Source organism: Balaenoptera ricei, chromosome 10 (genome assembly GCF_028023285.1).
Source record: "Balaenoptera ricei isolate mBalRic1 chromosome 10, mBalRic1.hap2, whole genome shotgun sequence".
In the NCBI taxonomy this organism is placed as follows: domain Eukaryota; kingdom Metazoa; phylum Chordata; class Mammalia; order Artiodactyla; family Balaenopteridae; genus Balaenoptera; species Balaenoptera ricei.
This window is the reverse complement of record NC_082648.1, coordinates 41566239-41589961: the sequence shown is the minus strand read 5'-3', so window position 1 is coordinate 41589961 and position 23723 is coordinate 41566239. Positions and strand designations below refer to the sequence as shown.

Here is a 23723-nt window from a genome sequence, read left to right as displayed (position 1 = left end):
CCAGAATCCAGATTTTTTTCCCCTTCCTTTCTTCAAGCAGGAGTTACTGAACATCTACAGTGTAGCACCGTATTAGGCACTGAAAAACACACCAAAATTAAGAAATAGCTTCTTAAAGGTATAAGATGGTTAGCTGCCAAAGCAACATTGTTACTTAATCAAGATGAGTTGAATGGGTGGTAAACGTCATATTTGTACACAGAAGGCCTTTTGGAGAAAGTAGGGCCTGAATAGGATGCTGTAGCCTGTGTAAGTGGAGGAGACTAGAAAGGCCATTCCAGACAGAAGTACCAACATGAACAAGGACTTGGAATCTGGGATGAAGATGTGCAGGCTGGTTAGAGTAGGAAATTGGGAAGTGTAACTATATGTAGCTAAAATTTCCTGAGAACTTACTGCAGGCCAGGCCCTGTTTTAGCACTTTACATACTTTCTCATTTGGTCCTCAAAATAACCCTATGAGATTGTATTACAAATGAGGAAAATTGGAGCAGGAATAATGAAATAAGAATGCCTTGGTGGATGGGGCCACATCCTATGGGACCTTAGGCTGGTTTTGACTCTTCCTCATTCCCTTCATTGGGTCACTAGTAAGTCTAGCTTTCTGACAGTTATTTCTCTCTCATTTTCGTTGGCTCTTCTTCCTCCTGCCTGGATGACTGGCTTCCTTAACTAAAGCTACCTAGGTACCAGTTAAGGAAATACAGATGTGGGTGCAAGTTTCTGGCAGTCATCCATGGTAGGTTGGTACACCAAGCCAGAAAGCATGAGAAGACTCTCAGCTCTTTTTGAATTAGAGGAGGGGAATGTTGTGCTTTGTTATGGACTGAATGCATGTGTCTCCCCCCAAGTTCATATGTTGAAGCCCTCATGCCCATGTGGCTGTATTTAGAGATGGGGCCTCTAAGGAAGTAATTAAGGTTAAATGAGGTCATAAGAGTGGGCCTTGATCTGACAGGATTAGTGTCCTTACAAGAAGACATAGGAGAGAGCTTGCTTTCTCTCCCTTCACATATGCAACGAAAGGCCATGTGAGGCCATAGTGAGAAGGCAGCCGTCTGCAGGCCAGGAAGAGAGCTCTCACCAGAAACCAAATTGGCTGGAACCTTGATCTTGGATTTTTCTAGCTTCCAAAACTATGAGAAAATAAATGTTTGATGTCTAAGCCACCCAGTCTGTGATATTTTGTTATGGCAGCTCTAGCAGAATAATATAAGCTTCCAGAAATGTTTGAAATAAGAAGAGGCCAGTGCTAAGATGGGGTCCTTAGTGAAAATAATCAACTCTGCTTGAAAAATTAGCATTTCTGACCTAGAGCCTTGAGATGTTTATCCCTGACTGTGCTTTTGTGGTCCCTGCTGTATTGGAGGAAACTTTCTTCCCTGTCTGGGTGACTGAGGCAGCTGTCTATGGGAAGCAGCCTATGGCTGGTTAGGGTATTTTCCTGTGGGGGATTTTGTGGCCAATTAGCACATTCAAACCTTCCTCTCCCTGTTATTGTCTCTATATGTGACTTGGTTAATGATGAACATCTCCCATGAGAAAGTGGTATCTTTAATAAGGGTTTACTGAGTGCCTACTATGTGTCAAATATTGTGTTGTGCCTTGGGCATAGGACAATAAAGTCAGGCATCACTCTTACAGGTCATCTGGTGAGACAGGCATAAGTGGTTAGAAGGTTGTTGAGTGTGGTAAAGAGATGAGAATTGGCATTTAAGCTGAGACCTGTAAGACAGATAAGAGTTGTTCAAGCAGAGGGAACAGCATGTGCAAAGTCCTGGAGTTGGGGAGCAACAGTAAGATGAATCTGAGGACCATCGACAAGTTCAGTATAGTGAGAGGGAGATGGGATCGACTTTAAGGATTTTCAGTCCTGTCTGGAAGTTGGAAAGCAATTGCAGGACTTGAAGCAGGTGAGGGGAAAAGTCAAACTTGCATTTTAAAAAAAGGAAATTGCCGGGACTTCCCTGATGGCCCAGTGGTTAGGACTCCGCGCTTCCACTGCAGAGGGCAAGGGTTCCATCCCTGGTCGGGGAAGTAAGATTCCCACATGCCATAAATAAATAAAAAAGGAAATTGCCAATTGGATGGGCTTTTTGGGTCATCTTTATCCCTAAGTAGGTTGGTTCTCATCTGAGCATATGAGTATCGCTAATTCTGATCACAAGTAGGAAATGCCCCCGTCCCCACACAGAGCGTGTTATGGGAACAGATGGTGGTGGGGGCAGCGTAGGGAAACTGGAGCAGGACAGGATAAGATAGGAACAGAACTGAAGGTGGTACCTCCAGCCCTGGCTTTGCTTCTCTCTGAAACCTGAACCCAAACTGTCTCTCAACTTCCCTCCTTGAGGCCACATAACCTAAGAACACAGTGGTCTGCTTTCAAACCACATGGTGTCCAAACAGGATTTATTGGAACTAGGGACTCTTTTTCTGCTATTCTCTTGCTTTCCAGCGATTCTTTCCACGGAGCCTTGACTTTGCTTGGAGCTGATGGCCCTAAGCTGAGACGGAGCTACCACCCCGAGAGCCAGGTCTGGGCTGAACATTGCAGCTGCCCAGGGAACAGCTGGTTAAGCCCTCAGCAGCTGCAGCAGCTGGGATTCCACCCAACATGTGAGCTGGGATTAATCCCATTTCCTCCACACACATCCTTTCCTTGTTCTAGTCCCTGGCTAGTCTATAGTAGCTCGTAGAATCTTTGAGGCTAGATCTCATGAATCTCTCCCTGAACTAAGCTGGAGTCAAAGTCACCCACCTTCCTCTTCTCTTGGAGGCAGCTGGCCCAAAGCACCTTAGCACCACCACACGAGAGAGGATGTGGGTCTCTCTCTCACACACAATCTCCTTTCCCTCATTATCTCTATCCTTTGATAAACTGGCTAGGATGGATTCTTCTTTGAAAAGTCTCATTTTCAATAACTTGTAGAATTGTCTAAAGATGAAGGGGCTTCTTTGGTGGGGTAAGAAGGTGGATTTCCTTTATCTTTGAAAGACTCTATACCGAGGCCTGGAAACTTGGTGGGAGTGTTGCAGGAGGATCAAGCATCCTACTGGTGGTTGTCACTTTTGAACTGTGATTGCTTCTCACATAACGGTGGCTCCACAGTGAAGAACAATAGGGCTGTATATTCTATTTGGTGCCTATGCACCAGCTGTGTGACCTTGAGGAAAATCACTTTGTGAGAGATGCCAGAGGCTACTACAATGAGGTGTTTCCAAGAGGTTGGAAATAAGGAGGTGCTCTGAGATTTAAACAAGTCAAATTAACACACAAAGGGACAAGACAGTTCCTCTCAGGTACAGAGACTTGACTCCCTCCCTTCAACAAATATTTATTAAAGCCCCTGCAAATACTATTAGGCATTGTACTATGCTGGGGATTTTTGACAGTTTTCTAAACAGGCAGTTATTTTAATGGATTAAATTAATTAAGTTTTAGCTTAGAGGAGTGGCCTGATCAAATTTGGGTTTTAAAAAGATCACTCTAGCTCCTAAGTGGAGAATGGAGTTAGAAGGGAGTTGGCCCAGGGAGGAGAGCAAGCAAAAAGGATAATGAGATAATGAGAGATGATGTTGGTTGAGATAAAGAGGTGGCAATGGAGATGGAAAGGACAGTTTCAGGAAATATTTGTATTTGTGGGATTGATAGGACTTGGTGGTTGATTGGACAAAGAGGAAGTGAAGAGTAAGGTAGAAGAAGAAAACGATTTCTCTCAACTTTATCGGCTTGCTATTAATGTATCTAAAATGAAAGAAAAAGTCATTGATCAACCAGTATCAATCTATTGATCCAAAATGGAATGTGGCAAATGGGCAACTCAGTCAATCAGAATTGTTACCATGTGCCCAGAATTATCTTGGGGAGAGAGGTGCCGAATGTGGTCACTGGTGGGGCAGGGATGGTTCTTTGGGCCTCCACGTGTCCTGGCCAAAATACCTTCACAGAGTTAGTCCTCTTCTCTTATCCTAATGTTCTGCTCATCAGGCAACAAATTGGTACCTCGCTGAAAAGGGAGTGCCCAAATAGAGGATGCGCCGACTTCCTCGGTAGTGGAAAGGGAAAGCAACGGATACATACATTGGCGTGGTGGGAACCCAAATCAGGCGTTCATGAATTACTGTGAGGCTTCCCTAGCACATGAGCGTTTGGAGGTCCTGAGCAAGTCCAGTTCCCAAGTTGGCTAGACTGAGTGCTCTTCCCAGCATCATCTTTCTCAGTGATGTCCAGGGAGGGAGCCAGACCATCTGCCTCTGGGCATACCTCTCTGGCCAAACTGCGAATTCATTTTCAAACTAATAACGATAATTACTATGATGGCTTCAATATAATGAGTACCAACTATTTTTTAACAGAGTGATAGGGATATCACATACATTATCTCATTTACTTCTCATAACAGTTGTGCAAAATAAGTATTTGGTTCCAGAAAGATTTAAGCAGGTCGCAGGAGGGCTGGGGGTCTGGATTCCAAGGTTGTGCAGCCAGAAACAATGCCTCAAATCATAGAACCAAGCCAACAGGGGCACTGTGGCAACTGCCACTAAACACTAGACAGTGCAATTTGCAGACCAATGCCCTGACTGGATGCTGGAAGGCACTGCTGACACCACGGCCACTATCCACCCTGGAACTCAATCTTTCTGTGGCAGCCAGAAAGAACGACAAACATCTACTATCTTGTTGTTCTAACCATTTCATAGAAGAGAAACTGAGGCTCAGAGCAGTTAAGTACCTGCCTGAGCTCACATAGTGAGTCAGCCAGGATTTGAAACCAGGTCTGATTGACTGCAAAGTCCATGTTCTTTCCAATATGTTTTGCTGCTAGGATGCACTTTACCTCTCCAGGCTGCAGTTTCTCAGCCTGTAGTCTGGAGAAGTTGTGTTACATCAGTGGTTCTCAAAGTGGAGTCCCCAGACCAGCAACCTCAGTATCACCTGGAAACTTGTTCAAAATGCAAATTCTTGGACCATACCCAGACCTACTGAATCAAAAACTCTGGTGTAGGTCCCAGCAATCTGTGCATTAACAAACCCTCCAGGTGACTCTTATGTGTCCTGACCCTTCAGAATAACTGTACCAGATGATCACCAAGGTCCTCCAGCTCTAATATGTTATCATTCACTTATTTTGGAAGTTGCTGGTTGTGATCCCTGGATCGAGCAAGGTCCCCTGAGAGGAGCTAAGTACTTCTCATTTTCCTGAAATGGGTTGGTGTTTATCAAATTCCACGATAGCAGAATTCAAGAATAGGTGTGAGAGTGAGGAAAGAACTAGACATATGGAACATGTAGGGAACATGCCTGCACGTGTATCCTGGCTATTTTTCTGGGCAGTGCCTAGAGACACATATCCTTAAGTGGCCCATCGACATGTGAATATCTGGGAGGTGCCCCAAAATCCACATGTCAAAAATAAGTGCATTAATTCAATACTCTCCCCATGCCCCCACTAAGCAATTCCTGTTCTTCCCCTGTCCTCTAAATCTATAAATGGCATTTTGCCTCTATTAATCAGGTCATCAACTTTTTAACTTGAATCTGGAGTGCACTTTGTGTGAGTCTTCACCATCCTCTCTGTTGCTACTGTGGTCCAGGCCCTCATCTTTCTCCTCCTGGGTATTAGCTTCCTAACAGTGCTCCTGCCTCCAGCCCCAGTCTCTCTCGGTACATCCTCCTCCACAGGGTCGCCAGCATGATCCTTACAAAGCACAGCTGTCTTCATGGTACTGCCCTCCCCATAACACTCCCACCAAGGAAACATCAAAGGTCCCATTGCTTATTGCAGTGCTTCCCAAACCTTGTACTATTTTCATGACTATGTCCATAGACCCAGTCCACCCATATAATTGTTTAATATTTTTCTCTAATTTCACTGGCTTCTCTTTCTATCAATTTCAACCTCTTCTAAGCAACAATATTTGCGAACTCAGAGTTTTGGCATTATAGCTCTTGTTTTTCCTACCAAATATTAAAAATTACATAGCAAAAAGAAATTTCTGGGGCTTCCCTGGTGGCGCAGTGGTTGAGAATCTGCCTGCCAATGCAGGGGACACGGGTTCGAGGCCTGGTCTGGGAAGATCCCACATGCCGCGGAGCAACTAAGCCCGTGAGCCACAACTACTGAGCCTGCGCGTCTGGAGCCTGTGCTCTGCAACAAGAGAGGCCGCGATAGTGAGAGGCCCGCGCACCGCGATGAAGAGTGGCCCCCGCTTGCCGCAACTAGAGAAAGCCCTCGCGCAGAAACGAAGACCCAACACAGCCAAAAATAAAGATAAATAAATAAATTTTTAAAAAAAATTTCTTTTGTGTATTACCTAAGTCATCTTACATAGCACTAGTTGTATATTTTGAAAACCCTGCGGTACAGAATAAAGACCAAATTCTTTTTATTTATTTATGTATTTATTTATTTTTGGCTTTGTCGGGTCTTCATTGCTGCGCGCGGGCTTTCTCTAGTTGCGGCGAGCGGGGGACCACTCTTCATCGCGGTGCGCGGGCCTCTCACTATCGCGCCCTCTCTTGTTGCGGAGCACGGGCTCTAGGCACGCGGGCTTCAGTAGTTGTGACACACAGGCTCAGTAGTTGTGGCACACGGGCTTAGCCGCTCCGCGGCATGTGGATCTTCCTGGACCAGGGCTCGAACCTGTGTTCCCTGCACTGGCAGGCGGATTCTTAACCATTTTGCCACCAGGGAAGTCCCGAGACCAAATTCTTAAAGCTAGCATTCAGAGCCCTCCCTGATCTGATCCCAGTCAAATTTCCAGCCTTAATTTCCACACATAGTCCCCCCACACAGAATGCTCCAGGTACAGGGTCCACTCTGTATTTCCAGACACACTGTGCTTTCACTCTTCTCTTAGCATTTTGCCTTAAAAAATTTTTTTTATTGAAGTATAGTTGATTTACAATGTTGTGTTAGTTTCAGGAAATCACAGCAAAGTGATTCAGTTGTGTGTGTATATACATACATATATATATATACATATATATATACTGATTCACTTTTTCAGATTCTTTTCCATTATAGGTTACTACAAGACACTGAGTATAGGGATTTCCCTGGTGGCGCAGTGGTTAAGAATCCGCCTGCCAATGGCGGGGACACGGGCTCGGCCCTGGTCTGGGAAGATCCCACATGCTGCAGAGCAACTAAGCCCGTGTGCCACAACGACTGAGCTTGCGCTCTAGAGCCCACGAGCCACAACTACTGAGCCCACGCACCACAACTACTGAAACCCACGCGCCTAGAGCCCGTGCTCCGCAACAAGAGAAGCCACCGCAATGAAAAGCCCGCGCACCACAACGAAGAGTAGCCCCCGCTCGCCGCAAATAGAGAAAGCCCGCAGGCAGCAATGAAGACCCAACACAGCCAAAAAATAAATAAATAAATTTATAAAAAGAAACACACAAGTTATTGAGTATAGTTCCCTGTGCTATACTGTAGGTCCTTGTTGGTTATCTATTTTATATATAGTAGTGTGTATATGTTAATCCCAAACTCCTAATTTATTCCTCACCATCCCAGCATTTTGCTTTTTTGCTTAGGGCCTTCTTGAGCTTTAAGGCTCAGCTCAATTATCATGTGGAATCTCTGATCCTTCCAGACAGAATCAATCAACTTTTCTTTTCTTTCTTTCTTCCTTCCTTTCTTCCTTCCTCTCTCTCTCTCTCTTCTTTTTTGAAGAAAAATTTCTTCCATGCTTCTAGCTACTTATACTGTAATGTGAGATGATATAATTTTGCCTTCTAATCTTTTGCCTGATAATTTTCCCTACTATAACATTCAGAGGTGTATCATTCAGAATCCTTGGAGGAAACAGATTGCATACTCAAATGGGAAACTCAAGATAATATAATGAAAGGGATATTCATAAAGGTGTGGACAGAGTAATGAAGTATCTACAAGCGTGGTGAAGCATTCAGTCTGGCATCAGTGGGGAGTCATCAGAGGTGCTAACCCCTAGGCCTGAAGGGGCAAGGGAAGGAAGGATTACAAGAACTCAAAAGAGCTGCAACTGTATCTAGTTGAAAGAGAGGGCTACCCAACAGGGTCTGTGGCCTCTGGTAGCCCCATGAGTGAGTCCAGGAGAGACGACAGAAGAACTGCCAAGTTAATCCACAAAATCATGAGAAATAATACATTGTTATTGTTTTAAACCACCAAGTTTTGATATAGTTTGTTATGCAACAATCGATAACATACATCAGCAGGGAGGTGAAGCCTTTCTCCACCAAAACCGTGGAAAACCAAGAATCTCTGAAGACCTGTAAAATGGAACCCATCATTTCAATGGAAACATAGTAAAAATGTTTTCACTTTTCATAGAGATACTTAAAACAGTTTTCTGGGAGCATTTCATCTTTATTTTATCTCAGTTGTTTGAGACAGAGCAATGTATGATGCTGTCACCAGAAATTTTATTCTAAGCTTATTTACCTAACAAACATTAGGATAGTTTGCTTCCTTTATTTTATCCTATATTGGTGATCTTTGCATATCTGTGATTTTTTTAAATTAATTTATTTTTTATTTATTTATTTTTGGCTGTGTTGGGTCTTCGTTGCTGCGCGCAGGCTTTCTCTAGTTGTGGCTAACAGGGGCTACTCTTCGTTGTGGTGCGTGGGCTTCTCATTGCGGTGGCTTTTCTTGTTGTGGAGCATGGGCTCTAGGCACACAGGCTTCAGTGGTTGTGGCACACGGGCTCAGTAGTTGTGGCTCGCAGGCTCTAGGACTCAGTCTCAGTAGTTGTGGTGCACGGGCTTAGTTTCTCTGTGGCATGTGGCATCTTCCCAGGCCAGGGCTCCAACCCGTGTCCCCTGCATTGGCAGGGGGATTCTTAACCACTGTGCCACCGGGGAAGTCCCTACCTCTGATCTTTACAAAGTAACCGTTTATGCCCTACTTTTTATGGCGACTGATATTTAACAAACAAATATCTTGGTCCCAAGATATGCAGGTCTTGTAGAATGGCTCACTAAACATTTGTTCCTATTCTCTTTTACCTTCCTATACTATAGAGGGTGGAAAAGAAAATGTTAAAATTTCCAGGCTCTTTTGCAGGTAGAGATGATCATATGATACAGTTCTGTTCAAGAAGATATAGGTGAAAATCTTCTGTGAGATCTTCTCATCCAGAGAAAACCACAAGAAAAAGCCCTTTGCCTTAGTCCTTTTGCCTTCTTCTTGATTGAAAACAAGAGAGTTTGAGGATGATTTAATAAAGAGATTATTTACAAAGGTGTGGGCAAGGTGTAGGGAAGCAAAAGGGATAGAACAACACCTCCGGGTGAGTATCAGAGAGGCTGTTATTACTGTAGGCCTGAAGGGTAAGGGGAGGGAATTACTGGAAACAGAACACTGAGAGCTGTCTGTGCTAGGGTTGGGGGAGTGCTTTGAGAGGTGCTGTGACCTTCAGTGTGGGAACAGACCTTCTCTTCCTTCCATTTGATCTTCTGTGAGTATTCCTCTTTGGCTGAACCCCACTGGAATCCAAGGGGCAAGGTCTACCTCCTGGACACAGATCTGGGTGGAAAAGAGTAGAGAGTTGATGTGGAAAGACAAACAGCATAAAAGGCATCTATCAATATTATTTATCTTTATATCCCTAGTGTGCAAAACATGGTAAGACTGCCTGGTACAAAGTAGGAGATGAATAAATTTTTATTGAATTGAATCCAGTTCTTTGTTTTATCCTACAGTGCTTGAAACCTAACCTGGAACTACCGCCAACCTCATTCAAGCCCAATAATCCAGCATAAAATTGCTGGTCTGCAAGGAACTTCCTTTATCCAGTAGAAAAGGTATTTGGGTTCCTTTCTGAGGGCAGATTAAGAAGTGGCTCTTTGGGGACTTCACTGGTGGCGCAGTGGTTAAGAATCCACCTGCCAATGCAGGGGACATCAGGGCCTTCCAAAAGAAACAACTTCTGTGTGCTACCTGTATGACTCTCAGTTTCCACAACTGAAAGAGAACCGTGATAATAGCTACCCACTACTCAAGTCTCAGGCACAAATGTTACCTCCTCAGCTTCCTAGGATATCATATAAAAAAAGAGGAGTAACACCCCAGGTTACTCTCTAGCCCACTAATGTCTTGTTTATTTTTTCTCATTGTAGTTATTACTTTTTTTCTTTCTTTCTCTCTGTCTTTCGCTGCGCCGGGTCTTAGTTGCAACACGCAGGATCTTCATTGCGGCACGCGGGGTCTTTTTTAGTTGCGGCATGCGGGATCTAGTTCCCTGACCAGGGATCAAACTGGGGCCCCCTGCATTGGGAGCATGGAGTCTTAACCACTGGACCACCAGGGAGGTCCCTGCAGTTATTACTTTTTAACTGTAACTCATTTATTGTTTGCTTGTAGATTGTTGGTCTTCTCCCCAAAAATACTTGCTCCTTGTAAGCAAAGACCTTGTCCCTGTTGTTCATGGCTCTATTTTAAGCACCTGGAAGGGTGCCTGGGCCATGGTGGTTGTGCGATATTTGTTGATGAATGAATGAATAATGCCAATTAACAACCTCAGGCCGTGGAGAATATTAAATGAGATGACAATGAAATGCACCTGGCACAAAGTAGCACTCTAAATCTAGGTTTCTTTCCTCTTTATCCTCCCTCACCTCCTGTATCCAATCCTTCAGCAAGCAAGCCAGCTTAACCTCAGCCTCAAAACCTACACTGAATTCTCAGCTTCATTCATCTCTACCACTCTAGTCAAGCCACCCTCACCTCTCACCTGGACTACAAGTAACAGCCTCCTAGCTGATCTTCCTGCTTGCTCCACTTGCTCCTGTTTCTCTCAAACCCCCATCCATTCTCTACAGCCGGGGAGATCTTTTAGAAACACAATTCAGATCATGTCGTGACCCAACTTACTTAGTAACATAATCAACAGCTTTCTAGGTACTTAGAATTAGTCCAAACTACTCTACATGGCCTGGCCCCTGCCATCCTCTTAAATTTCATCTGCTTTAGGCTAACTGGCTTTCTCTCTCTCTCTCTTTTCTGGATTTTAACAAATTTATTTCCACCCTAGCGCCATAGCACTGATGGATTCTTCTGTCTGATCTTTTGCTAGCTGGCTCCTTACTGTCATTCAGACTTGAGCTTAAATGGGGCTTCTTTTGAAAGGAAGTGTCACTGATCTAAACTGGTTATTTCTTATCACACTGCTCTATATAGCACTTAATACTATCTAATACTTACTTGTTTAAGTTTGTTTCTTCCCAACTAGGTTTTAAGCTTTGTGAGTTCAGAGACCTTATCTGTCATGTTCTTCGCTCTATCTTCAAAAATAGAGAAATGCCTAAAACATATAGTATACGCTTAATAATATTTGTTGAATAAATAAAACACTGTGATAATGATGACAGCTAAACCTCAGAGGACTTGGCCACAAATTCTAACAATTTTCCCAGGAATAAGATTTGCAGTTCCGAAGTTAAATCCTGGAAGACTGTGGAAACCCGACAATAAATATCTGGGGCTGAAGTCTGCGGGAATCGGAGGGAATATATTGCAACGTTGGCCTTTTTTTCCCTACCCAAGGACGCCGGAGACCTTGCAAAAAGGAGGCCTAGAATCTTTTGACCAGAAATTCCAGCCCAGCCACAACGGATATTATCCATCCATGATTCTTTGCAGCCGCTTTTACTAGGTTGCAAAGGCGCAAACACCTCTAGGACCCCGGGTTCCTTTCTGTTTCTTTATGAATGAACCGGGTCTAGTCTGCGCACGCGCAGCTCCTAGTTCTCCCGCTCCACGTGAGGCCCGCCCTTTGCTTCTGCCAACGGCCCCGCCCCTATCGTTTCTAGTGGACCAATGGCGAGCGGCCTGGGGGGCGGAGCCCTGAGCAGCGCGGCAGTGTAGTTCCCCGGTCGGCCGGCTCCCTCGCCTTAGACTCGCTGTGTTGTGATCACGTGGCCAGCTCCGGGCGCGGCGCTTGTTTTGGTTTCCCTCTATCTTGCCCCTGGCAGCTTCAGGGTGAGCGGCTTTCCTGTGCCGGTTGCTACACCTGCCTGCACTCGACTTTCTCTTCTTGGGGCTCTCTCAGCCCCAAGTTCTGCAAGCCCCTTGGGGCCGGCTCCTGCCATGCCGTTAGTTCGCTACAGGAAGGTGGTCATCCTCGGATACCGCTCCGTAGGTGAGTCTCGGTCTTGGGGAGAGCACGGATGCACCGCGGCTTTTTGGCCAGAGGAGGCGCACTGCCGCGGGTACGCGACCCAGGGAGGAATGGTGGCATCCTTAGAACCAGCTTGTAGAGCGAGGATTGAAAGGTTGGAGTTGGAAAGGGTGGGGTGGTGGTAGTGTGGAAGGCTGCAGGAAGCTGGAGCATGTAAGAGTTAACGTGGGCTTTACTGCTGGATCACCGCGGTGGTCCTCAGCGTTACTCTGGGGGGTGGAGGCGGGGTCAGGATTTGATGGCGGGGGCGCGGTCTGGGTGGGGCAAGTCTCAGGTGTCCGGTGCAGGACTGACTGGGTCCTAAGGAATCCTGGATCTTCCCAGGGGTGGGGTGGGGTGGGGAAAGGCGGCGGGAAAGGCTTCCTGCGGCGCTACTGTATGCATCCGGTGGCCGAGGTGCAGAGACCCAGGGCGAAAAGAGGGTGAAGGTAGCCTAAGGGAAAGCATTGCATGGGGCATTCCCAGGCTATGATGCTAATTTGGGGTCCCCTTTAGTCCAGGGCCACAGCCCGAAAGGACAGAGGATGTGAATATGGATGGGTGATTTGGATAAAATTACCTCTGCTTCCCACAGGGAAGACATCTTTAGCACATCAATTTGTGGAGGGCGAGTTCCTGGAAGGCTATGATCCTACTGTGGAGAATAGTGAGTAGACTTCTCCCCTAGGGATTGGGTAGGGAAGGCTTGGGTGCCCCATCCAAGTCCATAGTTTGGGATTTTCCTGGTGCCAGAGGGATGATTTAATTAGACATTAAATCTAATCTCCCCTAGCAATCCTGTTCTGAGTGGAGCTAGAGTGTGGATTTTCCAAGATACTGAGTCCAGGATGGTGTATATGTAGACAATAAGAAGCCTAACATTGTCTCTCCAGTTTCCTGGAGAGCTCTCTAGACCTGGCCCATCTATGACAATATATAGGGGCACAGATTGCTAGTCCTACAAGGCACCTCACAGTCAAGTTTTCTTTTCTTTTCAGCTTACAGCAAGATAGTGACTCTTGGCAAAGATGAGTTTCACCTACACCTGGTGGACACAGCAGGGCAGGTACCAGTTTGGGGTAGGGTATCTAAATGTGGCAGTTCAGTCCTGGGAGATGAAGTCTGGTAGCCTCTGAGGCTCGTCTGTAAAGTAGAATTAAAAGAAAAGCATTTTAGCAGCATTTCAGTGCGCAGTGCTGATTGGAGCTACTCTATTAATACTTGTTGAATAGAAGTGACTGGAGTAGGGAGTGCCACAGGGAGGGTCCCCAGGATACAGCCCACCAACCTTGGCCATCTGAGTGCTGTGGATCTAGGTATTGATGTTTCTATTTCTTGTCAGGATGAGTACAGCATTCTGCCCTACTCATTCATCATTGGGGTCCATGGTTATGTGCTTGTGTATTCTGTCACCTCTCTGCATAGGTAAGTGACCAAGGTTGTGAGTGGGGGACTTGGGAGGATCTGAGGGCTGTCCCAGGATAAAGTTATAGATTCATTTCTTGTGTTTAAAGTTTCCAAGTCATTGAGAGTCTGTACCAAAAGCTACATGAAGGCCACGGGAAAACCCGGTATGTGGCTCTGGGGGAATAAAGACATAGTGTGGACCCGAGGGGAGAGGGAGGACAGAGGGGAGTATTGATCCAAATTAAGGAGAAAGTCAGGACATAGATCCTGTCTGGTTTGATGGGGAGTTGTCCAGCTCTGATGTGAAGGAGGTTGGGGTCCATGGGGAACAGAGGGGATCCTGTAGTAACTGCTGTTTCCTCCCAGGCTGCCAGTGGTGCTGGTGGGGAACAAGGCAGATCTCTCTCCAGACAGGTATGGAAATCTCTGTAGCTTAAGGCGAAGGAAAGTGAGCTGGACTAGGAATGAGCCAGGCTCTTGTCGTGGCTCTGCCACTGATTTGAACCAGTCATTTTACCTCTTCATTTCTAACTTGAAGGGTAAGACAAAACAACCCTTCTGTTTCAAAAACTATCATTTCATATTTCAAGCCTCAGTCCTAGGCTCCTATAAAGATTTTGCAGAGAACATGGGGCCATTGCTGTCCTTCATTTTCATGTCCCAAATTTGCTTCTAGGGAGGTCCAGGCTGTCGAGGGGAAGAAGCTGGCAGAGTCCTGGGGTGCGACATTTATGGAGTCATCTGCTCGAGATAAGCAGGTGCTGGGCCTGAAGATTAGGAAGGTGGTGGGGGTAGCAGTGTTATGGCACTGCTTGGTGGTGGGGATGGTGAGGGAATGGGGTATTCACCTCAGAGTTGGGTGGTATTGGCAGTGAACTAAACAATTTTTTTTTGCCCTGAATCCTTAACCCTTGCAGCTGACTCAAGGCATCTTCACCAAAGTCATCCAGGAGATTGCTCGGGTAGAGAATTCATATGGGCAAGAGCGCCGCTGCCATCTCATGTGAGCCCTTGAGCATGGGGTAGCTGCCTTGATTCTGCCCCTGGCACTTGCCAGGCTCCAGTGGGGGCTTGGGGGGGCAGGCCCTCAGGACTTCACGGGTTTGTTTGGTTGCCAGCTGTGTCCCTGGCCCTCTGGGCACACAGTGTGGTACCCTCATGTTTGCACACTTACCCGGGCTCCAGTGGCCTGGTTCTCAATGTTTACAAAGAGGCAAGGATGTCTCATGGGCACTGTCCTCTAGCTCTGTTTTTGCTAAATAAATGAATTGTTATAACCTATGGAGTTGGGATATGAGTCCTGGGCATTGTTTATTCAGGACCCAGTCTCCTATGTAGGTTTTGGGTGTTGGCTGGGTGAGGGGAGCTGGGGACTCCTGAAGTGGAGCTGGCTCCCTGGAGTGACAATGTATATATGCAAATAAACTGATTAATCTTTTTGTAGTTGACTTCTCTGTATCTGGGGAGAGCTCAGGGCCAATATCTCCTTTTCTAAGGAGTGATGACTATGGCCTTTGGTAGAGAATCAGGGTTAACTCTTTCCTCCTACCTTGTTCCTATTCCTTACCCCTCACTCATTCAGGACCATTACCCTAAGACTTACTACTTGTCTTTCCCATCTTTCTTTTCGACTCTTCTCCTATACAGGTAACCTATTGACTGCCACTCCCATCCAAATTTGTAGGCTCTCACAATCCCCTTAACTACAGAAACACCACCCTCTAGTGGCCAGCTGCCACATGCTGACCTAGCTTCCCTTGCGGGGCCTTGGCATTTGCTGGAACTCAGAGAGGATAGGGTTTGGGTGGAGGAAGAAAGACCCTTGTTCCTAATGATGTAAGAATTGTGAAGTAGTGTGAAGGCAGGGACTAAAGTGTTATGATGATTTCAGCTTTATGAGAGTTGAATAAAGTAAGAAATAATGCCCCTGGTCAATCCCCACTCCCCGCTCTCCATCTCCCCAAGTGCCTTCCATTAAAATGGATGTTCTTTGCTCCTTTCATACCTTTCACACCTTTGGAGTTGTGCTACCTTTCTTAGGTGTCAAAGGCTATTGCTTCTGCTCTTTCTTATTGACCCGCCAGCTCGGTAGGAGGATGAGTTTGGCTAGGAAAATTTGGTCCTACCTGCCTCTACCCCCCACCCCTCCCCAGCAGCCCTAGGGCCTAACTAGCCTAATACCTCCTCCAAGGACTTATAAGGGTTACCTGAATGGTATCCTTCACAGGAAGGGCATAGAGTTCTCCTGCCAGCTGGGGATGCACTCCTGCCAACTCTGTCAATGCACTTAGTTGGGGAAAATGGACAAAATTTAGGTGTGATTTTTAGCTGTGACCTTGTTATTGCCTGGCTCCAGGCTAGCTGGGCTTACAGTTGGGGATGACGGTTTGTCATGCTGGTTTTCAAAAGTCCTGCCAGCTGCTTTTGCATCTCTGATCTAGACTCTAAAAAGAAAGAAAGGCTGCAGTAAGGAGCATATTCCAAAGAGCAATCTCTCGGGGGCTTAGGAGTCTCTTTAGGGTTGTAAACACCCTCTCTCCCTACACTAAAATTAGGTCCTTTTGTATATCTGACTTGGAATTCTCATTAAGGGTACCTACACTCCTGCTGTTATTTCCATGAGGTCTGAGATAGATTAACAAATGTCTGAGGTTTTCTAGAAGTGTATCAAACAATCTCAAGGCCTGATAGTAGTAAAGAATAGCGGTTAATGGCTGGGTTAAAAGAGTTACTCTTCCACTTAGCTGTGTGACCTTGGGCAGACACTTAACCTCTCTGAGCCTCTGAACCTCTCTCAGTTTCTCATTTATGAAGTGTAGTTAAACCTTCCTCATAGGACTGATGTGAGAATTAAACTGAAGTGATTTATGAAATGCTTAGCATAGGTCCTCATACATAATAAACCCTTAAGAAATAGTGGCTATTGTGTTATTTGAGGTCTTTCTGGTGAGGGTCTGCCTCTGCCTCTGGGTGCAGAGTAGGGAGAGGCCTTCCATTTTCCAACTTCTGACTCTTGGTGAACTTATTCCACTATAGCTAGGACAGGTGTGGGGTCACTGCTGGACTTTTTTGCTGAAATAGACCTGAATGGTCAGTGAAGAGCATATGTCAGTGTGTGGCTAGCACAGGACATATCTGATCCCTCCTATGACTCTGGCCAGTAGGGATTTAGGTCTCCTGCACTATCCAATATGAAAGCCACAAGTCACATATTACTATTTAATTTAGTTTTAAAATTAACTAAAATTAAAAGTTCCTCAGTTGCACCACCTACATTTCAAAGTGCTCAATAGCTACGTGTGGCTAAACCATATTAGATAGTGTATAGTGCATTTCTATCATTGCAGAAAGTTCTATTGGACAGCACTGTAAACCCTTTCCCACAAAACCAGCCCTGCACCTGATTTGCCTGCCTCTTTCTCCACATCTTAAAAATAATAATAATAATAAAATAAATACATATATATGAATACACACACATATCCCAGGAAAAACATGGCCATTGTTTTGCATCATGCATGGCTCAACTTCTCACTTCATGTGGTTTGTTGAGCAATTTTACCTATTTCAGTCTCAATCTTTTCACCTGTAATATGGACATAATTACACGTAATTCATAACGAGGGTGAAGAATAACTAAGAGTATATAAAGTATCTAGCACATTTGTTAATTTTTCTCCTCCTGTCCATCCCGTGGATAGAGTTAATGCAGAGAAGTCATTTCCAATCCCTTCTCATCCAGACTAATGGGGGGTGGGGTGCCTGCATGCTGGGATCTTGTCTAGAATAACAGTACTCCGGCCAGGTAGCAGCAAGGCTACAAGTTACATGCTCTCTAAAAAGGGGTTACATGTTTACTAAGAAGGGGGACACAGGCCCTGAAGATTAGGAAAGAAGGACTGGGGCTGGGGGTGGGAGCACCCGGCAAAGGAGGGGAAACTCTACATTTATGTTTTGATGGGGGAGGTGATTGTGGGGGCACTAACAGTCCTCTTTCCTCTCGAGGGGATTTGAGAGCCAGAAGGAACGACTAGGGACTCGTTCCGTTTTTCTTCAGGCCCCCGAACGTGGCAGGAACCCACCCTTTGCAGCGCCAGGCGCCGTGCCTCACTTTCTCCATTTGCGGACTCCAGTTCCCAGGATGCAGAGCAGCGGCCAACCTCCTGGCTCTTCTTCCATCCCCCTCCCGGGAAATACTGCTGCTGGTCAAGGCAAGGGGCAGCTGGAGTTTCAGGGGCCGATAACTCCAGGGAAACGGAATTAGAAAGTGCCCGGAGTCCTAGTTTTACTAGCCGGGCGGTAAAGGAGGCAGTTCTAGGGCCGGGGCGAAGAGAAGGGGGGCTTCTTTCCCACGTGTCTGCACAGCGGCTGGCCCGGCGCAGTCGGGGTTAACCCGTGGCGGAGGGATCCCTCAGCGTGTGCGTAGAACTGCAAAGTCACAGCCTTTCCTCCGAGAGGGCCGGATCCCTCCGCCGCTCCGCTCCAACACAAAATAGGGCCGCGTCTTCTCCTTTCTCCCCCTTCTGGAGTGGGGTTCACCAGGCAAAAGGGCCACCCGGATCTCGCGCCGGAGGCTTCCTGAATCTCCACGACCATTGCCGAGATCTCGGGCCAGGAAATAGCCCCTTCGCAGGAACCACCCTACCGGCCGAACAGGAGGCGGAGGGGGGGGGAGGCGGAGCGGCGCCGCGCTGCACTACTTTCCTCTCCGGTTGCAAATGGCTGCCTCGTTCCCCACTTTCCGCTCAGTTTCCTGACCCCCCGGCGCCGGGAGCCGGGGTTGGGCCATGCACCTCTAAGCCCCCCGCGATCGCAGCCAGCCGGGGGTCGAGAGGGTGCCGCCGATCAGAGCCGGCCAGGCCGGGGGCGGGGCAGCTCCCGAGGCCAGAGGGGAAGGGAGGCGAGCGCAGGGCCTGGAGCGGCCGGAGGGGAGCGGGCAGAGGGCTCGCACCGCCCGCCCCTTCCTCTTCCTCGCCCACCTACCCTCCTCCCTTCCCCGGGGGGAGCAGAAGGTGGGGGGCTCGAAGCCGCCGAGGGCGAGCGCTTGGGGTCGAGGAGCCCGGCGCTGGGGTGTGTGTCAGGTTCAGCTTCGCGGCCCCGCCGGCTCCGTGTCGCCGTAGCTCGCGCGGCCCCGGGGCGCCGGCCCGAGCGGGGAGAGGGGCTCGGCGCTCCTGCGAGGGTCTCACGTTCCATCCGGGCCCGGCGCGGGGCGGCGCGGCATTCCTTCCGGGCTGCTGGGGAGGCGCCTCGACGTTCCATCTGGAGAGCCTCGACGTTCCGCCCGAGCCCGGTGCGGGCGGCCGGGGCGCTGGCCCGGCCCTAGGACTGAGAGGCCGCCCGGCGACGCGGATGCGGATCCTGCTCGCCCAAGATCAAAGCCACCGGTGCTCTCTTTGTGTCCGCTCGGGATTCGCCGCCCAGGGGCTGTCCATGGAAACCTAAACTGCTGGAACCCGAGGCAGAGAACCTTTCTTTGGCTTCTTGCTTTTTTTGGGCGGGGGAGGGTGGCCACTCCGACCTGGATTTACCGTTCTTGGCCCCCCTAAGCCCCCCCGTGCGGGGGGCGGCTGTGATCGCTCTGGCGGTTGGAGGTCGGGGAGCGGCCCGGGCTCTGGCCATGTTCTCGGATGAGGATTTCTGGATCGCCCTGTGAAGAGGTGAGTGAAGTCCGCCCGGCCAGGGCCCAGAAAGGGTTGGACTGGGGGCATAGCCAGATGGACTGTCTTGGCCGGAGCTGGCCTGTAGGTTGGAGAAAGGGGTGCCAGAGCTGAAGAGGGTTCCTTTGGCAGGGTCTGTCAAGGGAACCCGAGCCAGTCGCCAGAGCACAACCGAGGCCTGGTGTCCTGGGGTGTGCCTCTTTAAAGACTGGGGGGTTCAGGGAACCACGGGAGTTTGGGAACCTGGCCAGAAAGCCTCTCTGCCTGTTTATTTTTGTGTTGGGGGGAGCTCTACCAAACTAGGACCCAAGCCCTGATGCCAGCACCAATCCCAGTCAGCTGCTTCTCCTTCAGGGTTCCTTGTGGGCCTTGGGAATAGAACAACTTGGGAGCGGGGGTAGGGTGGCACTGCCAGGTCCGATTTACTGCCAGGTTGGACTTTAAGGTTGCTCTTGCCCATCCGGGCACCCAGAGCAGTCTTTGGGAGACTCAGGGAACCCTAGATCCTTCACTAGGCCTTATTTCACTGTGCAAAGGGGAGAGTGTGTGGAAACTGACCATTGTGATGAAGGGGTGGCCGGGGCAAGAAGGAGGCGGGGCTGGGGGCAGCTGTGGCCTTGCTGTTCAACTTTCAACTACCCCTGCCTGGCAGAGTGACCCCAGCGAGGCCTAGTGCTGTCTTAGCCTGCTTTGCCTCCCCTCCTCTCCGGATGGACATAATCTCTAGGGGATTATAGAGGAGGCCGTTGAGATTTGCTCCCTGCGAATGTGGGCTGCAAAAAAATGGCTTTTGTCTCCCGCTTTCTCTGGGCCTGGTGTGGAGAGCTGGTTGCCCATAAGTCCCTGGCCAATCTTGCAGGCCCCTCCCAGACCTCTCCAACCTTTTTCAATCAGGGAATGTTAACTGGTCCTCTGATCCTGTCCCAACTCTGCAGAATAGGGGGGCCTATATCTCTTTGGAGGAGAAGTGACTTGATCAGAGCTGTGTCTGCTGAAGCCAGTGTTTTCAGCCCTGGCAGGAGGTGTTGGGGAGAAGTGGTGTGTATGTGACTGCATGAAGGGTGCAGCATGAGCCTCATGCCTCTGACCCTGGGCTGGGACAGCCCCTCTCACAGCTGTCATGCTGCCCAGCAGGGATTTGGCTGGTGTATTTTGCTCCCTCACTCTACTCCCTCCACCATACATAGGCTAGACCTCTTTGAGCCTGGTCTTGGAAAGGAGAAAATAGGGGTTTGCCCTTGAAAGATTTCTGGGTGGTAATCCTGAGGTGAGAGGTGGCACAGGGGTGCCGGAATGAGGCTAGCTGTCGCCCATGCTGTCTGCCCTTGCCTCCTGTGGAGGGCCTCTCCTGTTGTCTGTCCCTGAAGAACTTCCTTAGGAGAGACCTCTCCTTGTTAGCTGTGGCTGACCCTAGCATGACCCAGGGGGTAGTCCGGAGGGTCTACAGGGCCACTGTTGCCATTTGGATTCTTCCCTGGAGGGCCAACCCAAAATGGGGGTGGGGAGAGGTGTGGTTTGAGTCTCAGGCTGGGAACCAGGAAGTCCTGAGTCCTACAGAAGAGCTGTTCACTCAAGGGCCTGCTTCAGCCTTTCACCTCTCCAAGCCTCCATTTCCCCTTTGGCTGGGAAAATGGAGTTAAAGCTTTTGGTCTGGGATGGAGGCAGGGAGGAAAGTGGGTTGAGATGAATCCCTGCTTTTTTCCTTGCTGTTCTGGGCCTCTTCGGCCTAGGATTAAGGGGACCCACCACAGTTTTACTCCCTAGATCTGTATTTCTCTGGGATCCCTAGTTCCCCTGAGGAAGCCTGGCCAGGCATTACCCCAGTTTAGATCCAGGGGAAAAAACCCTTGGTGTGGATGTGTGGTTTCTGGCTGTGAATGATGGGACAGGGGAACCTATGGTCTTTATTTGTTTAGATCTGTTTAAGGAGGGGCCTGACAACTGGCACTCAGCATTGGGGTGCAGGCGCTAGACTGCAGGGTAGTGAAATGGGGCTTCTTGGAAGTGCCTCTAGATTCTTTTTCCTCAGCTTGGAGGACACTCAACCCTTTGCTTATCTCTCATCTTCCATGGTGCCATGAATGAGGCTGCAGCTTTGGAGGATGTTGGTACTGTTTCCCAAGGCTAGACGAAGGTGGTTTCTGTAGCTCCCCAAGCAGTGCCAGCACCAGCTTGAGAGGGCTGCGCTTGGGGGAGGGCGGAGGAATTTGTCCCTCTGGCCTTGTGTGAGGCAGTCCTCCTCCCACCCACTGTACTATCACTGTTGCATTTCATTTCTTGCTGTTTGTGACTCCTTTAGCCTTAACTTTGAGAGCACAACAGTTGGAAGATCTTGGCGGCATTTAGTGGTAAGGTACAGCAAAAGTTGCACACATTTAGGAAACTTTGAAGCCTTCTGGGTGTGGTCAGGCCTTGAATGACTGAATGGTAAGAGGAGCCTGGCTGGTGCCCTGGCCTCCAACCCCTAATTCACATAGGAGGCTTCTAGGTGGCCCCTTGGAGTTCCAGAGCAGCTTTTCTGTGGGCTGGCTAGATGACCACCCTGCTTTCCTTTCAGGTGTGATTGTGTGGGTGGCAGGTTTGGGAAAGAGGTGATCTGGGAATAGAGGTAACAGGTATCAGGTGATATTTCACTTTCCCAATCTAGTAGAATCTAATAGTGTGAGAGGAAAAAAGTGAAATAAAATTTCCCTTCCTGTGACATGTTACATGAGGCCCACTGCCAGTCTCTGGAAATGGAGTGTTAGCTCAGGGAAAGAGGACTGATAATGTGGTTCTTAGGTAATTGATTTATGGATCCTGGGCACCTTTGAGGGTTCCCCCCCTGTCTCATCTGCCCCAGTCACTCAACCCCAAGTGGCTGACTGGGGTATTTGGTTTGGGAAGAGAGGCTTGTCCTTACTAAGGTTGGTGTGGTCCCTCTGGTTAAACAAGAGGAGTGGAGAAGGTGAGAGATACAGTTCTCAAACTTTTATTTAGAGTTTTGTTTTAGGGATTCCCCTCTACCTTCTGTAGGAAAACTATGCTCTGTTTCTCTGCTTAAGCCCCTACCCTTCCCACTAAGAGCTGTTTACACCTGTCCTTTTCTCCCTTCTTCTATAGGACCTCTTTCCTCTTCCTCAGCTCTGTAATTCTTATTCTTTACTTCTCTCTTTTTTGTACTGTGTTTAGTTTTATCTGAGGTTTAGGAAAATATACCCAAAGGCGTGGGTCTTGACCTTCTTAGGTATAACTTTAATATGTTTCATTTGGCTCTGGGATAGGCAGGCATATCTTAGAAGAGGGGACCGTTACCCGCCACCCCCATAGTGTGTGTGGAAACCCTGCTTGACGGAAGAGGAAGGAAGCTACTTTGCTCTGTCCTGCCCTGTTTAGAACAGCTCCAAGTGGTGGTGTGCTTCCTGAGACTACAACTCCCAGCATGCCTAGCCTCAGGCCTGGCTACACATGCTCAGTAACTCTTAAGGCCCACTTCTGTTAACTACTAGGGACATCTGAGGAGGAAGGGCTGTTGGCGTTGCTAAGGGCAACGACCTGAGGCCTTCAGGCTGGGTGAGATCCTGAGCTCAGTCATGGCAGGGGCCAGGGGGTGGGCCTGAGCTGGATTTAGATGGGCAGTGGGTGGAAATTGGGGAGTTTCTTCTGTTGTGATTGGGATGTTCTGGTTGAAACCAGTGGAGATGGGGGAGATCCATTCGGAGATGGGCTTTAGTTCCAGTAATGTGTTCTACGTCCTGCAAGACCCCAGGGAGAGGGATTTCGGCTGGACTCAGGCTTCTTGTTATGACTGCCCCTGGGTTGGCTCTGAAAGGCCTCTAGGATGGTAGCTGACTTAAGACCTGAGGAAAAAGTCCAAGGGATAGGTCCCACCAGAAGCCAAGAACTCAGTCATGAGGCAAAGAGTGATACTAGATGTAGATTGTATGTGCTTCTAGTTGGATGCTATTGTCCTGGGAACTCTTGGACAGGAGGTGGGAAGTGGGAAAGGGGAGTGGATCCTCTCAGAATTCAGAGTAGGAGAAGATGGTATGTGTTTATCTGGGGAGGAAGTAGGCAGTGGGACAACTGTTGGGGAGAGGGACTTTCCTTGTCATTAGTGCAGGAATTTGTAGGTATGGCTTTACTCTGATTTCTGTAGGGTCGAGATAACATTAGCTGCCTTCTTCCTAGGATTTGGGGGAAAGTGTTTAGTGGGAAGACTTACTAGACAAATAGTTATCTCTTGGGTCTGACAGGTCTCCCCGAGAGGGCCCTGCCCGGTCGGAGAGAGGGATGGACAGCCCGAAGCCGCCTGGTGAGGATAAAGATTCAGAACCAGCAGGTGAGTAGGGCACATTCTGGGTTTGCTTGGCAGCTTTCTGTTCTACCCAGACAATCTTAGGACCAGACAATTTCTGGTCCTAGCACAAGGACAGGAGCTAAGTCCATCTAATAGAAAGGTAATGGAAGGACTTTGTTCTTTGGGACAAAAGTTGAAATGCCATCACTGTTATCCACCAA

General features: G+C 48.3%; 2 protein-coding genes across 15 annotated transcripts in view; both read left to right on the top strand.

Annotated features, from left to right (window-relative positions):
* Positions 1-12082: 12082 nt before the first annotated feature.
* RHEBL1 (RHEB like 1) lies at positions 12083-14735 on the top strand. The gene is made up of 8 exons (XM_059934577.1): positions 12083-12141; positions 12755-12826; positions 13158-13225; positions 13502-13584; positions 13674-13730; positions 13933-13980; positions 14243-14324; positions 14484-14735. The coding sequence occupies exons 1-8, from the start codon at positions 12090-12092 to the stop codon at positions 14571-14573; spliced, it is 552 nt and encodes a 183-aa protein (XP_059790560.1). The 5' UTR covers positions 12083-12089; the 3' UTR covers positions 14574-14735.
* A 3296-nt stretch (positions 14736-18031) lies between these two features.
* KMT2D (lysine methyltransferase 2D) overlaps positions 18032-23723 on the top strand; it is a 38168-nt gene continuing 32476 nt past the window's right edge. For all 14 annotated transcript variants that reach the window (XM_059935822.1, XM_059935816.1, XM_059935812.1 and 11 more), the window contains exons 1-2: positions 18032-19223; positions 23459-23544. In XM_059935822.1, the coding sequence (XP_059791805.1) occupies positions 23496-23544 (49 nt within the window). In that variant the 5' untranslated portion in view covers positions 18032-19223; positions 23459-23495. The remainder of the gene's footprint in view (positions 19224-23458; positions 23545-23723) is intronic.